The sequence below is a fragment of the Crocuta crocuta genome, unplaced genomic scaffold (assembly GCF_008692635.1).
Source record: "Crocuta crocuta isolate KB4526 unplaced genomic scaffold, BGI_CrCroc_1.0 scaffold705, whole genome shotgun sequence".
NCBI classification, from domain to species: Eukaryota; Metazoa; Chordata; class Mammalia; order Carnivora; family Hyaenidae; genus Crocuta; species Crocuta crocuta.
In genome coordinates, this window is record NW_027527827.1 from 173323 (window position 1) to 190578 (window position 17256).

The window sequence follows — 17256 nt, forward strand, 5'->3', positions numbered from 1 at the left end:
ATGAGAAGTGATTCTTGACCTCTGCTAGAGCCATTCTGATGGAGCAGCAGGACAGAAGTCTGGCTGCTATGAATTAAGATGGGTGAAAAGCAAAAACACAAGAAATTAAGAGTGATTAGAGGACAAAAGAGATGACAACAGTTCCGACCTGTCTCTTGGACCATGTGCCTTTTCACTTACTAGCTCAGCCACAATAAGAGTTAGATAGGCTTTACATTTCTATGAGAAAATGACTCCCAAACAGAATCCACTAACTTAAAAACAAAGTTTTCGGATACAATCTATCCTTTCTGAGACTGCCTGTATTATTTTAAGTGAACGATAAAAAATCAACCTTTTACAGATTTACCCGGCCATCCGTCACTTAATAGTTCAAAACAAATAACGCCTGTAAGTGGTTATAATAGAAAAGGTGCTTTATTTTACATTTCATTGGTACAATATACATAAAACTGCCTAAAATCAGCCTCGGGAAATGTAACTGTCAGTTTATACCTTACGCAGTCAAAGACAAGTCTATTTAGCAACCTATTTCATTCATGGGCAGATTACTACAATAATTATCAACACTAATTATCTCTTCATAGCCAATGTTACAAGTGATTTTGATGCTACAAGTGCTGCAATTTTTTAAAATAAAAATACCTTCAGTTATAATAGACAAGATCTCTAACCAGAACAATTCTTTGCTAGACTACAAGTCTTTGAAATAATAGATCAACAGTTTCACCTGCTTAGAGATGATTATATTTATGTAATTAGGTTATAGGGCAAGGGGCCTCATACATGCAATCCGGATTGTTTTGTTTTGCTTTTTTTTAATGCAGATAACAGTGAGTTTATAATACCCTATTTCTAGCTAAACTGCCAAAACAGTTTACTAAACTAAAACAAAGCCAATACAGTATTTTAGAAAACATAATTCTAAGAGCATGCAACATCAAAATCTTTTTACCACATATGTGCACCAAAGTTGTAGAGCCCAGGTAGAGGACCACAGCACAGAGGCCTGTACATCTGAACCGCTTGCTCAGCAGGGAGGAGTAAATAAAGTCCTTTAACTCAGCGTAAACCCTCAGATGCAAGCTATCTGCATGATCTAGTCCCCTGCTACTCAGAGAGATCTTCACTTAGAAAATGTGCAAATCATAGGAAGCTAGATGGCACTTCTCTTGTTGTTTATCGTAGTACATTCCATTCATGAACACACAGCTCAAAGATCTGTTATTAACCATTAATGTCAAGCCACAAAGATCTCTCAATGGCATCTTTCAGTCACCAATAAATGTGACCAGTGCTTAATGCACAAATGCCAAAACAAAACAAAAAAACAGTAACAGAATCTGGGCTAATTCTCAAAGTAAAAACATTTGTTATTTTCACAAATCCCTTGGTATAGAAAAGACTGCCTTTCTCTCTAGAAAATAAGATATATGTTAGAACCACAGGTTCACAGCACAATAGAGGTGTATAAGCAAAGTAATCCAAGTACTAAATAGTTGTAAATGTGTACACTCAAACAAATATTCTATTTGCTTAAAGTCAACTTTGCCCTTGTCATTAAGAGAAGTGCTTCAAGATGCAAACTGCTAATTAATGCAGAGAATAGGGAGTTAAAAGCGAGAGCTTTATCTAATAAAGCAAATAGATCATTAAAATAATTGGACTTGAAACATACACTTACTATATCTTTTCATTCTTACTCTTTTTATAACTAAACACACATATATACACAAAAATCCTAGCATTTAATATGTGCAAAACTGCTTACCATTTATTTCAACTTTGGTTAAGTATTCGTTTAGCCTCTACCAGACATATTATGGAAGATATACAAATGATTACAAACATAATAATGAGGTAAGTTAAAATTCTACTAGTGCAAAAAGCAAGCATATGCTGAAAGCAAAGCATATGAGTTTAACAAATGCAGAATGAAGCTCTCATCAAGGGAGGTGCTGAGACAACAGACCAGAGAAGCTCCTTGTAAACATCTTTTGTAAAAATACACATTTAAAGATTAATAATTCATACAGCCACAAGAAAAGGTATTCTAATAACACCAGAGTAGTGCATTTATTTTACCTTTAGAGTTTGGCAATCCCTCGTTACGTGTCTAACAGCTTGCATATTTTCCTCAAGAGAGACTTAGTGAGACACATTAATTACAAATACTGTAGTATAAAAATCCCAGTTCTTTACAAAAATTATATATTAAAATATTCTATACACTTTAAATTAGTAACTGGAACATACATATATATCAATCCTGCACAATTAAATCCGTCGTGGCCAGGACTATTCTACGGGAAGCCCGAGGACACAGCTCCTCAGCCTGCCTGGCCTGGCTTAAGGGCGCGTGGTAGAAGACAACAGGCCTGGCCCCTGCGGTTCCTGCGGCTCTTGGTCTGAGCCATCCCTCCTGCAGTTACATTGCTCTGCACATTCATTCCAGGTCTGAATGGGCAGCGGAACCAGGAGATTCCTAAAAGGTTCCAAACAAGCTACCCGTGGCAGAGGGCCCATACCGCCTGTCTGCATCTTTAAGGTCGCAGTGGGGCCTGAGGGAGCTGCCTAATGCTTACTTCTCAGTTGTAAAAAAGTTTATACAATTTTGAGGTAAAAACAATGCAAAAATAAAACATTTAGGGCATTTACAAAAATCTTACAAATGTTTAAAACACTATTTCAAAACTCATGTCCTGTTAAGGTGCTTCTTTCTTTCTGTAATAAGGAGGACATGTACTTCAATTCTGAATTTTAAATTCCACACGTTTTAGTTTCAGCAAAAGCAAAGTTAGAGCCATTAAGACACTTGTTAAAATGTTCATAGATATGCATCTGATGAAAAGACAGCATTTTAGTGCTGAAAGAAACCTTACATGTAAATTGTTTTAACTCCCTCTTGAATTAATGAGGAAATCAAGGACCAGGTAAGTGCTTTGGCCAAAAATATATTCCAAAATATCAGCCTGGTATGAATCAAGGAAACCCATTATTCTTTTTGTATTTTGCCATGATTCTTGGAAAATGATGAAAATTCAAAACCAGAATTTCTAAACTTGCCTCATTCTTTCTTTTTTATTTTCTTAAGCTCTGTGCTAACTGAAGATAAACAAAAAAATTAATCAAACAGCGGCTCCTAATATTAGTATCACAAATATTACCCAGTAGAAGACAGTTACTAGAGGACCACTGCTCATATAGAGTAATAAAGTTAGAGGGAGCACTCAAAGACAGGGCCTTTACATGGAGAGAACATCTAAGACAGCACAGTGCACAAGAGCCAGTTACTAGAATCATCTCAGTAACTCTAGGATGACTGAGTTATGTGGCCTTTAGAAAAGATATTGGGGTCATAAAGCCTTCTAGCTTTTACCTTAATTTTACTATTTTCCTTTATAAAAGAATAGTTATATAACTGTAAGGACAAATCCATACACTAATTTTCAGAGAGTCTTTGCTTCTTTTCTATTTTTATTTGGATCTAAAATTGAGCAAATACATTTTAAGAACAACTTACAAACTCAAACTCATAAGTGCTAGAAATACAGTCAGAGAATACTCTTTTAAATGACAAATCTTCATAACCAGTTACTAATAAATAATCATCACAATAGCTTCAGTAAAAAAAAAATCAATTTAAAGGTGCTTTTTTATTGTTACCTTGAAGCCATCGAACTTGCGTAGCTGGTCCATATCCCTTTTCATTCTTGGCTGATATCCTGAACACAATGGCAGGCCTGGATGTGTAATCGATATGTGCATTTGCAAGCTGCCCAGCAGTTACTATACATGATGTTTTAAGACCACAATAAATCCTCATAAACACAAGTTGACTTGGATTATCTTGTATTTGTGCTGTGCGGATAGCCAAGTAGGCTGAATATTCCAAAATATTTCCAGAAGGTGACGTTGGAGGTTCCCAGGAAAGGTGGATACCCTCAACATTCTTGAAGAGAGGAGAAAAAACAAAAACAAAAACAGGTAAAGGTTCTGAAGTTTTCTCTAATATCACTTATAATGTTGAGTCTGTCTTTTGAACACCAAATACTTTTTTTTTGCTAAAGTAACTGCATTAGATACTAGAACATTTATTGCCTTTCTTTTTTTCTAAACTTACCTTAGTTGGATTTACATGTTTAATTCATTGCCCACTTTTCAGTATCATAACTAGACTTAAATGTCTGCCTATACCATCCCAAGAAAGGGATTTTTCTTACCTGAAAGCAGATCTTTTCTTCTCTAAAGAGGGGCAGGACCTTAGGATAAAATATAATTCAATTTCATGTGTTCTATTAAAATTCTCCAGCACAAACTTTTTGGTTCCATACAACAAGAACAAAGTTAATATTAAGAAGCATACCAGATTTCTCTGACTTTCTGTAATTTGGATGCTGTAATTCTGCTTGAAATTTGGTCCTTAAAATTATGAGTTATTAGCAAGCAACATTTTTTAAACTTTTAATCCACCCCACTTATTTATTTTTCTTTAATTGAAGTATTGCTGACACACAGTGTTACATTAGTTTTTAGATACCCCTTTTAGATACCTTTCATCAGTTACTAACAAGAATCTCTAAACTGATGGGTTTACTTCATGTATAAATTTTCAATAAGTAAGTCACCAAGCCTTGACTGGACAGCTCACCTTTGAAATTCTGACCGCAGAAGGAGCTCCAGGAAAACCGGGAATACAAGTTTTAAATTCACTGATTTTGCTGAAAGGGCCTATTCCACAACCATTGATGGCTGCCACCCTGAATCTGTATCCTGTGCCTGGAACCAGATCTTGTTTCTTAAGTAAACTGTAGTCAGGTACGTCCGCATTTCCTATCTAAAACGTAATACATGCAAAAGTCAAAGAAAAAGGGCAATTAATCATTTTTTTATTAAACAAGAAAACGTTCAAAGAATGAATTATGTTTTAAGGTTCTAGTCCACATTTATTTATTTCTATCTGCCACACATAGAATAAATCCTCTACTACGAAAGCAACCAAGCCCATAAATTGGTGATTCTTATCCAGAGGAAAAGTGCCCGTTCTGGTTAAAAACCACTGATTATAAAAAGAAATTTAAGCATCTTCTGCACATGAAGAATGTAAAGGTAGAAAAAAAATTTACAGCCACTATAAGCAAAGAAACGTCCCTCCAGACACAGCACAGAAATGTCGGAGGGCGTTCTCTCAGACAGCAGAAGCAGGAACAGCGCCTCCTAGACGCAGGCGCGCAGGCCTGGCAGAAAAGCAGGGGCCACCAAGTGTGATGGGGCATTTAAAAAATTAATACTCAGCAGATGTTGAACAAATGTTAAATAACTGGAATGCCTACTCTGGGTAGAAAGATACTAACATTCACAACTTTCAAACACTTTTTCCATGTTTTCCCTAATTCTCACTGCACCACTGTGAGACAGGTAGTGCTAATGTATCATTCCCTGTTTTAAGGGAGCTCTATCATTTTTACTTTATCAATGAGGAAACTGAGTCTCAGGTTAAACAAGTGAGTTCTCCAAGGTCACACTGTTGAGTACTGGAACTAATGATTCAAACCCAAGTTTACTGACTCTAAATTTTATGGCCTACTTTTCTTTTGGGAAAAACAGGTAATTACTAGGCCCTTAGGTATTGTTATTTCTTATATATGAAATTAAAATACAGCCAGAAATTTCATTAGGTATAATATCAACAAATTTTTCACCAGGATTTCTATTTTTGTCAACAATTGGAAAAATATAGAAGTGATATATTCTCCATCTGTGCAGATCTTTGGGAGAGTCAAACTAAGTATCTATTTCCTTGGCAATTCACTCTCTGAAATTCCCCATTCCAGAAAAAAAATGAGTTCAGTGTGCTTTGGAGCTGTTATCTATTTGATAATTCTTAGAGGGTTAATGTCTCATTTAATATATGAGTTCCACTTTAACGGGTTTCAGAACCAAGAGAAAATTAGATTGTATTCAATAACCTACAGGGGGCTGTTAAATTTTTTAAACTGTGAAATCAGGAATTTAGAAAGTTCTCAGTAAGAAAAAAATGTTCCATTCTCTAAACACACCAGGTAACAAAATTAGAGCTATTTAAAAGAAATCCTTACCTGTACTGGCCAGACCATATTAATTATGACTCAAAATCCAGCCCAGTGATTGTATATGATTTTTTAAGTGACCTGCTTACGATACAGCCCATAAAAAGAGCCTTATAAAAGAACAGAAGATAAGAAGGCATATAGAAGTCTCAAATAAGGATTGTGAACAGATCCCAATTTCATTCATTCAAAGTGACTTCAATCAGGATTATTAAAAAAAAAAAAAACACCTTGTTTGTGAAACTTACAACTCACAGTGTAGAAAATTTATCAATAGCTACCTTTGAGATGCTCTGCTTCCCTTTTGGCAGCAGATAAAACTGGCTCACCAAAGCTGTATTATTTTTAAAAATTCCTACATCACACCACTGTCGTTCTCCCGCTTTCACTGTGGCCACTGGATTCGAAGGAGTCTCTTTCTAATTTTAGAGAAAGAAAGCTTTATCAAGACTCTTATTGAGCACATAAGAAACTTCAAGATTTAATAAATCCATGCAGTGATCTACAAGTAGGTATACGGGTAAACACCACAACATTAATAGCTCATAAGTACATAAACTCTTAACGGATTAGGTCAACTGACAGTGAGACAGGGAGGCCAATTCAAACACGGGGGTGCCAGGCATTCTCCAAGTCAGCAGCTCCGGGCTATCGCCTGAGCTGGAGTTAGCATGCTTTCCGATCAGTGATATGTTAAAACGCCAGCTGTTTTATAGAACATTGTCATTTCAGAGACTCTCTCAGAAAATGTAATCCCCTTAGTGTGACATTATGCCTTGCTCCAAAAGGAGCAAATAAGGAAAAATTCATTCCAAGCTGGCTTATTTCTAGATTCAAAAACAACTAGCAGAAATTCCGTGATCTTTGCACTTGAAATACCTGTGATTCTCCAAACCTAAAAGGAGAAAAAATGTTCAAAACTAAAATGCAATTTGAATATACTCTTTCATATATACTAAAGAGGAGCAGGTTAAACAGTTTTACATTTTTTACCTTGCTTTAAAACAAATACACTTCCTCTACCTTAAGCTACTTTTAGTGATAAGTGAATTATACTTATCCCTGGAACTAACCTTTTTAAGCCATCTTCTTTATAAATGAGACACTGTTTCCAGAAGCTCAAAACAAATGTGCACTTCAGTTATTTATTTCTGTCTTAAATATATAACAGCAGAGGTACATGCTTATAATTCACATTATTTGTTATTTAGGCTATCACACATGACAAAGTGAGCTAACTAGAAAAGTCTTTAAAGTTTTTTTAAAAAAAAAGGAATAGATTTAAACTTATTTTCATTTTTAAAGTTGTAAAAACTCTCTTCAACAACTTTTATAAAACAACTGGCTCCAACTGAAATAACAAATACCATTCTGTCTGATGTGCTGCAAGACAGATTTAAGAGAAAAAAGTTCCTTTAATAATTTTTCCCTGAGAAGAGTCTAAGAACTCTAGGGCTTAAGGTAGTATTCTGGAAAGGTGAAAGCCGATGAAGATAAATGTATGATCAAATTCCATAAAATCATGATTGAAAGGAAACTAAAACTACAGATAATTCTTGAAGATTCTAGGAGGTATATATTAGGTCAAATAAAAACTCTTGCTTATAGCAATAAAGTTGAAACGACTCAGAATTTTAAAATAAGTTAAAAGGTATATACACACACATGCACACACACACATATGTATTACCCTTATATTTATCTAATTAAGACAACTGTGTATACTTGTGAGGCACATTCCTAGCATTTTAAGTCTGGTGCCATGCAGACCAATTCTGGGCTTTCATAAAATGGCACGATGTCAGAGATTACTGGGCTACCCTTAGGTATGTCTAACGCAATATTGCAATATTCTGCTGTTCTCCTAATAAGTAGCTAATGATAGAGCCACTCAAGTCTTCTATTTTATAGCATGTCCTTTTACTCTTAAACCACTAATGTAATTTACATATATACATATATATGTTCACACACACGTATTTCTGACTATGAAAGTAACACATTTCACTATTCAAAAATATTGAAGGCCCAGAGAAGAAACTAAAAATTATCTATGGCCGCACAACCTGGAGAAAGTCATCTAGCATCGTAGTGTGGATGTGTGTGGAGTCACGTGAGGGTAGAAATATATCTATTATGTGTATCTTTTAGTAAAATGGGGACCACAGCATATCCACATTATTTTTTATGCAGGTTTTTTCACTTAACAGTATACTATAAACATTTTCTTATTCAAGACTTCCTCTCTCAATCTACGTCAACTCATTACTAAAGGACATTCAAGAATCTTCTCATGAATTTACACTGAACTTGCTCAGCATTTAGAACATACTTGGTCACCTGTAAACAAGTCATCTTCATGTCACGTACTTACAGAAAATGACATCGCTGTGGCCTGTGCTTCCACACGGCTGATCTTAGTTGCAGGCAGGGCACATGTATCATCAACTAAAAACCAAACAATAAATCATATAAGACTTACATGATCACTTATCAGGCACATTAAAATATAATTTATAAACATACAAAAAAAATAGCCAGAGTTCAGAGAAAAGCACAGTAATCAGAAACATAGGCCCTCTAACTCAAACTCATTCACAGTATTCAGTTTTCAAGGGTTTGGTGGCTAGCTAGAACTTCACAGAATGTTTACCAAAGATGAAACACAATTCCTATAGCAAAAGGATGAAATGAGAATTTACGAAATCAGAAATCATCAAGCTGGAGGGATTGTTACTCCATAGTCTAAAGGATAAATCTTTTCTATGGAAAAAAATTTTGCTGAATATATTCATGGTAGGAAAAATACACCCTCTATGTATTTTGGTGTGCGCTGATTTAAGTATTTTATGGAAGGCAGAAGAGCATATTATATAATAATTCTAATTGAAATGTTTTATCTGTTTATATAGGACTCAATCCAAGATGAAATGCAATTCCCAGCTAAAGAAATAAGTTTGATGAATTTATATACACAAATGGTTCAAAATACAGTATGTGAAACACATTTCAAACCTTCAGATTTGGTACTGAATGTTGTTAGTGAAGTTTCATCTTTAACAACTGCCCCATTTGTACTGGATGACTCAGTTTTAATGGTCTGCTGGGTTACCATAGTTTGTGCGCTGGAAACAGAACTGGATACAGAAGTTTCAGGGATTACTGTTCTTAAGTCCAGGCAACTACTTAGCACACCTATATTTGCTGAAGTGTGAGGACCTAAAATTAAAGTGAAAAGATCAATTATTAACCTAGTGCCTGCAATAAGTGTGCTTATTATGATTCTTGTCACATATCCTTGGTATTTTAAATTTTGAAATCATAAACACAAGCACTGCAAGTGTCATGCATATGAATTAACCATTAGGCATAAAATGTTTAGAGAAATAAAGTGGACTACAGAGGCACCTGGGTGGTTCTGTCAGTTGCACATCTGACTCTTGACTTCGGCTCAGGTCATGATCTCACAGTTTGTTGAGATCGAGCCCTACATCAGGCTCTGCCCTGACAGCATGGAGCCTGCTTAGGATTCTCTCTTTCCTTCTCTCCTTGTCTCTCCCCTGCTCATGCACTCTCTCTCTCTCAAAATAAATAAATAAACATTTTTGAAAGAAGAAAAGAAAAATAAAGCGTACTCTACATAGACAACAGATGTCCACCTTCTCAGGTTCTTGCATTCTAAAGACTTAATCCTTGTTCTTAGACTCTCCTAAACCATAAATCAAATGCTGTGCCTCTCACTTTAGGGCAAAAAGTAGAAGTCATCAGGCATGATGCCATCCAATTTTCTGCCTTCTCCTTCCCTAAACTAGAAACACATTCATGACTGTGCCCATCCGTTCTGTCTTCTCTTCCATTTCAGAGGATGAACGGACCTCTCTCCAGAGGAAGCATAATCCATCCTCCTGCGTGCTCAGTTCCATCCTTCCCCATATTTTGGGACCTTTCTCCTCAGAGTTTTCAGATTCTTTTTTCATTAGTAGGCTTTGGCCCTCAGGCCATAAACATTATCAAGTCTCTCAAGCAAACACCCATCTTCTCTGACCCCACAAATCGTTTCTAGTTGTCATTACCCCTCACTAATCTCCTTCAGAGCAGTCTCTACTTCCCTGACCACCTCAAATTTGGTTTCTACCCTTCTACTCTAATGAAATGGCTCCGGCAAACATCAATGATTTCTAAGGGGATGTTTTTCAATTTCCATTTACGTGACCTTTCCACAACATAAACAACGCTGACCACATACTCTTTTTTTGAAGCTGTTTCTTTCTATAATTACTCATTCTCCAATATTTTTTATGTTTATTTATTTTGAAAGAGAGAGACAGAGAGAACAAGTAGGGCAGGGACAGAGAGAAAGAAACCTAAGCGGGCTCCACACCATCAGCGCAGAGCCTAAGCAGGGCTCAGTCTCACGAACTGTGAAATTATGACCTGAGCAAAGATCGAGTTGGATGCTTAACCAACTGAGCCACCCAGGTGCCCCTCATTCCACAATATTGAAGAATTACTATTGACCAGATATTGTACATACAGATGGTGAAACAAAGCAGGCGTGGTTAATGCTTCATGAAGTTATGATCATGTGGTAGAGAGAGACATGCCTACACAAACTGAGATGCCCACTACAGAGAAAAAAACAGGACACTAATCTCTTTGGTTCTTTTCCTGACCTTTTAGGAACCTCCTTTCTAATCTCTATAGCTGGCTTCTTCTCTTCATATGACTTTTTAAATGCAGGTGTTCCCAAGCCCTCTTTTTTCTCCATTCACATATTTTCCTATGCTTTAACTACCAATCACAAATCATACATCTCTCAAATACATACATCCTGGGCACTGTGCCAGGTGCTAGGGACCACACAGTGAACAAGTGGGGCTCATATTTTAGATGCCCTTAACTTCTAAATTTACACTCCAACCAAATACTATCACCTAGACTCTACACCTAAGTATCCAACTGCCCATTAAAAAATTTTACCAATATGTCCTTCAAGTGCCTCAAAAACACTAAGCTCAAAGTCGAACTTAATTTTCCCCCAAATCTGTTCTGGCTCCTATACTTCGTATCTTGATAATGAGTATCATCATCCATTGAATATCCAACCCAAATAACTGGGAGTCATGGTAAACTCATTTTTATTTCTCATAGCCAACCAGTTTCCAAGGCTAGTAATAGATACTAGTTTCTAAAAGTCCCTGAAGTGATATATTCTCTCCTCCCCATTCCACCACTGCTTCAGTCTCTGTTTATCTGTTAGAGTCCTAAGAAAACACTCTAAGAAGTCTCCCAATCATTTCCTACTCCAGTTCTTCTGATGTTGAGGCCAGAGTGTTCTTTGTAAAACAACAGTAACAGCCAATCATATCACTCTTCCACTTTGGAAGCATACCAGCTACTCCAACCTACAGAGTCCAATCTCCTCTTGTTAACCTGAGACTGGGTAGCCATTCGCTCACATACCTGAATGTCTGGGGTCTGCCAGTGACCCTGTCACGGTGCCACCACTCAGGTTTTCCCATTTGGCTAGTACTAAGTTTTTCTAAACTGCCTTACAACATAGGATTTAGAGTGCATTAAGATTCTGAAATCTCAAAGCTCATATTTGTTTTCAAGAGCATACACTTCTTTAAAAGACAGACATAGAAAATCACTATAAGAAAGAAATACGAATGGAGGTCCAGGGCCAGGCTTTTATAATTTTAACCTAATGATTCCACCTGAAAATTAGTAAAACAAAAGTGCTCTCCTTTTGCACAGGTGATGAAATAAGGAAAAATTATAGGAAATTATCTTCACTGAATACTCTTATCTACCACAGACTCATAAAGAATAATGGAAATAAAGGGGTGTCTGGGTGGCTCAGTCAGTTAAGCATCTGACTTTGACTCCGGTCATGATCTCATGGTTCATGGGTTCGAGCCCCACATTGGGTTCTCTGCTGTCAGCACAGAGCCTACTTTGGCCCCTCTGTACCCCTCTCTCTCTGCCCCTCCCCCTCTTTCTCTCGCTCTCAAAAGAAAAAAAAAAGAAAAATGGAAATAAAACTCATATTCATCTTAAGTTTGTATCACTGAAAAGGAATTAGATTTATATCAGCTGTTATGACTTCCTCAAATTAAAAATAAAGTCATGTTTCTTTCTCTTTTTTTTAATTTTAGAGAGAGACAGAGTGTGCACAAAAGTGAGGGAGGAGTGCAGAAAAGGAGAGAGAGAATCCCACGCAGACTCCATGCTCAGCCAGAAGCCCAACACAGGGCTCGATCCCACAATCCTGGGATCATGACCTTAGCCAAAATCAAGAGTTCGATGCTCAACCTACTGAGCCACCTAGGCGTTTCTAAAGTCACAGTTTCTATGTCAGGGACATATCAGAATGAGATTTATAAAATAATTTTAGATACTTAAGTCAGACGCAGTGTGTTTGAAATGGCATCAGAATATTCAAATAAACTCATTTTAACTACAAGGATCCCATGAATGTAATCAACAGTTCTCATAAATGAACTACCTTTCTGAGGATAATCCAGTTACTTCTGAAACAAATATTTACTAAGTGACTACAATTAACCAAGTATGGATCTGGGTGCTGAGGAAATAGAGATGAACAAGAAAACCCCTGCCCAAAATAAATAATTTCAGAGTGTTCTAAGTGCTAAGAAAATCCAGTAATAGGAAAGTGACACTGAACACACTGGCCTACCTCAGATGTCATACAAGAGCTTGCCTCACTTGAATTCCGTAGCTCATAACTAAGCTCTGCTATTCAGGTAAGTGCTTTCTTAGTGTCCTGACATCACTCTAACTAGGGCCAATGTGGCCGGTTTATTATTATTTTGAAAATGGATCAAAACCATATAACATTTACTTTTTCAAAGACTAAAATTCCCTGCCATTATTATAAAAAGCTTTAGCTTTACTTAAAATGCCATCTTTAAGGTACCTGAGTGGCTCAGTTGATTAAGCATCTGACTCTTGGTTTTGGCTCAGGTCATGATCTCATGGTCTGTGAGTTTGAGCCCCGTGTCAGGCTCTGCACTGATAGCACAGAACCTGGTTGGGATTCTCTCTCTCTGCCCCCAACCTGCTTCCACTCTGTCTGTCTCTCTCAAAATAAATAAATAAACATTTTTTTCAAATATCATCATTATACCTTCATTTTTCCTTAACATATCCACGATACAACTATTATGATTAGAAGTATTAGTTGCCATAGATGGATGTAAAGTGGCATTAAAATCAGTTGATGCTTTGAGATCTGGTCTGTTTTTCCCAGAAGTTCCTTTCATAGGTGTGTGTTCAGTTTTTGCACTGTTCATTGTATCGCTTATCTATAAGAAATGAAATAGTTTATTGTAGCAAGCAATGTTCAGTTAAATAGAAATACATGTAAAAAACTAGCAAAATAAATTACAACTTGAATGCTTTTGAAAATAAATTTACCAAGATATAAATGTTTAAATTATATACTTAATTTGTATAGGATTATTCTTTAAATTTTACAACAGTTCAAGAAAATAATTTCCTCACTTAATCTCCATTCTCAAAGGACCAGTTCTAAAGGGGAATGGAAGAGTATATTCTGGGGGAGGGGGGGGACACCTGGACTATTTTTTATGAGTGGTAGTTAGTATGTAAGTATGTATGTATGTAGCACAGGAGACAACACCAAAGCTATTGAGTCTAACACTTTTGTCAAATTTTCTTAACAAAGTCAACATGGATTTTAAAGATCTGATGACTACTAAAAATAAAATCTCAGTTCAAGCAAATGAATTATTCTGTATGACTGAGTTTCCAAATAGACATCAAAACTTAATACATACACATTTTTTACCATTAAACATTTTTAGATAGGAATTTTTCTAATATTGTTTTTCTTTGTCTTCTTATACACACTATAATGAACACATTTAAACTTTTTGATAATTCGGGTCATCAAGGTGAACATCAGTTACTATACAGCAATACATATGGGTCTCCTGAGCCAATTCATTCTATTGCTGGCCCTTTATCATCACCTGTTTTTGGTGACTTTTCTGTCTCCACTGTCAATTATAACTTCTGACTCTAAGTATATTTGTCCACAACAGCCGTGTTCAGAACACATGAGCTTATCCCTACATCATTTCCCTTGAGAAGAATCGTTCGTATATGCAGACAGCAGTTTGCCCTGTAAAACCACTGTAAATCCTAGTCTTTTACAGATCCCTACTGTGATGCACTTCGTAAACAAGAAATAACCTCCCAAACATCAGTGCTCAACTTAGCAACTCATATTCTTAGGTCAACAAAGTACATAGTAAAGAAAGATATTTCATATACATTTTTGAAGTACATCTTTAGACGTTTAAAACAAGTATGTGAATGATACTTAGAAATGTCAAAATGTAGATTTCAAAACACTGTAACTGTAAATGTCAATGGATTAGCCTCTGCTGCTATGTGCAGTGGGGACAGACTTCAGTCTCCCAGTTAGGGGTTCTCTCTCCAGGCTCCTGCCACAGTGCTCTATGGAGCTTTTCCTTAAAAACAGAGCTACCTGGCCATGATCCTCAAGATCCTCCTTCACTAAATCTGGGGAAAGGCTTGGGATTCTGTGTATGTTTGTTCATTTTTTAATCTCAGAGGTGATTCTAATATGAAGCCAGGGTTAAGAACCTCTGTCATAACATGATATTCTAAACATATTAATAAAAATTGGGACTCTAACCATAAGCATTCATTTACCATCATAATTTTTTTTTTTTTTTAACTTACACTGTTAGGAACGGTGCTATTACTGCCTGGTCTGTGAGGGTCCATTCTGACTCCTGTAGGAAAGAGAAAGTTCAGACTGACATGCTCTAAATTAGCTTCAATAAAATATATTACAATCAAGTATTCCTGAACATTATGTATTAAAGCTTAAAAAGTAGTATCTTTATCAAAGCTTATTTTCTTAATAGTTTGCTTAATGGTTAATTGAAATTCTTTCCAAAAGAACATGTAAAACTAAATGTGCTTTTACTTTCCAAGTGCCTGTTACTTAGAACACTTCTTTAAAAAGCTGAAATATTTATGAAAGCTAATTAAAACCATCTCCTGAAGTCGGGTAGCATGTCAAAACAAGAAAGGACATCAGGGTGAACCGCAGAAAAAACATTCTACATTATGTGTCCATGTGTTCTACCTCCCACATCATAGTGGTAAGATAGGCAAGTTTCTGAATTGAAATGCAACATATTTGATTAACCAGGCAGGAAACATCATATCATAACATTTTTAAAACTAGGCCTAATCACAGGCTTTCCTGCAATCACTGTTTAAAAACCAATCGAGCACGCGCACTCTCAGGTGAAGGTGATGTTACCTGGCAGATTCGGAGCCGCTGAGGAATCTGGTGATGCGGCGTGGTGCGGCAAGTCTGTGCTCAGCTGCAGAAGATAGCCCTCTACTGTAGGCACTTCATCCCATTTGACATGGAAAGAGTTGGTAGTGGCTTTGATCAACTGTACTTGTGATGGTGCCGGTGGTTTCTCTAAAGAATAATACCGATGTTATACCTTTAAGTTTCAAATGTATTGATAGTTTGCTTATATAGTTTGTGTGGGCCTGGGGCTCTGAAAATGTCAGCAATGAGTATTTCACCTGTTTACCAAAAGGGAGAAGATTTATTCAGATAATCTTAGCTATAGTAGGTCAAATGAAAACAGTTTGGGGTTCTGGTCCTATTTATTTATTTAATTCCTTATACAAATAGCTCTACAAACAAAACAATCCACTTCCAAGCTATGTGAGTCATCAGGATCAGAAAGAAATATTTAATCCTAGAAGTGGGGGTGGGGCATCAAGTATTTTATAGTTACAGCTACATCATTTTACCTTTGTAAGTTTTTAATTTTAGGAGCCAATTTTCAGTCAATAGCATATGTGTTAGAAATACTGTTAGTGTTAGCAAATATGATTTGCACCTGATATTTAGGGAAAACACAACTTCAAGTTAATACCCTTTGATCAAAACTTGTACTACCCCAAACAGGTAACTACTCTGGTATAAAATATTACCAACATTTCTAAAACAAGTAATAATCATAGACTTTTAGAACTAGAAAAAGGATCTGAGATTATTTCTACAATATCCTTGACCTCTTTTTGTTCACCTACCAATTCAGGGAACTCACAACTCAGGGAGTACATTCCATATTTGGACAATTATATAAGAAAATTTACTCTCCTAGTGAGTTGCTATCTATAAGCTATACTTTAATTCTTATAGAATGAGTCTAATATCTATCTTTTTGTATCTTTTAGAGAAGGGGTCAGCAAACTGGCTGGCTTATGGGCGAGATCCAGTCTATGCCTGTTTTTGTAAATAAAGTCTTCTTTTTTTTATGTTTTATTTATTTCTGAGAGAGAAAGACAGCATGAACAAGGGAGGGTCAGAGAGAGGGAGATACAGAATCTGAAGCAGGCTCCAGGCTCTGAGCTAACCATCAGCACAGAGCCCGATGCAGGGCTCGAACCCACGAACCGTGAGATCATGACCTGAGCCGAAGTTGGATGCTTAACCGACTGAGCCACCCAGGAACCCCTGTAAATAAAGTCTTCTTGAAACACAACCATGCTCATTTGTTTATGTATTAGTTATGACTGTTTTCATTCTACAGTAGCAGAGTTGCATAGTTATAACAGAGATCATACATGGCCTGCAAAGCCTAAAATATTTACTGTCTGGCCCTTTGAGAAAAACAATTGATGGCTGTGTTTTGGAGGATAAGTAAGCCTACTTCCTTCGACTATTCTCCATATAGATTCCTCCATGGTCCTATTCACAATCCAGTTTATTTATGTTTCTTCAAGTAAGACAAACCACATGAGGAAACAAAAAGAAGACGAGTCCAAGAAGTACACCACCTACATAACAGAAGCTTACATAAAGAGAAAATAGAGAAAACAGAAGCCTACAAACGAATGAAATAAATCAAGAAAATTCCCAGAACTGAAGAACATGAGTTTCCAGACTAAAAGGGGCCCAATGAGTATTCAATACGATGGTGCACCAAAGCACATCACCATGAAATTTAAGAATAATGGAGACAAAAGTCCTGAAAGTTATTAAAGGTGAGGAGGAAAGGCACAATTAAAAGAAACAAAAATCAGGGGTGCCTGAGTGGCTCAGTTAGTT

General features: G+C 36.4%; 1 protein-coding gene across 2 annotated transcripts in view; it reads right to left on the reverse strand.

Annotated features, from left to right (window-relative positions):
• Positions 1-395: 395 nt before the first annotated feature.
• The window catches only part of HCFC2 (host cell factor C2), a 36600-nt gene continuing 19739 nt past the window's right edge, over positions 396-17256 (reverse strand). Inside the window, exons 7-15 of one of the 2 annotated variants that reach the window (XM_077778388.1) lie at positions 15442-15609; positions 14850-14902; positions 13243-13420; positions 9105-9308; positions 8464-8537; positions 6371-6508; positions 4652-4837; positions 4224-4262; positions 396-3952 (exon numbers count right to left, since the gene is read on the reverse strand). In XM_077778388.1, coding sequence (XP_077634514.1) covers positions 3638-3952; positions 4224-4262; positions 4652-4837; positions 6371-6508; positions 8464-8537; positions 9105-9308; positions 13243-13420; positions 14850-14902; positions 15442-15609 — 1355 coding nt within the window. In that variant the 3' untranslated portion in view covers positions 396-3637. The remainder of the gene's footprint in view (positions 3953-4223; positions 4263-4651; positions 4838-6370; positions 6509-8463; positions 8538-9104; positions 9309-13242; positions 13421-14849; positions 14903-15441; positions 15610-17256) is intronic. The other variant, XM_077778392.1, reaches the window with a different exon arrangement.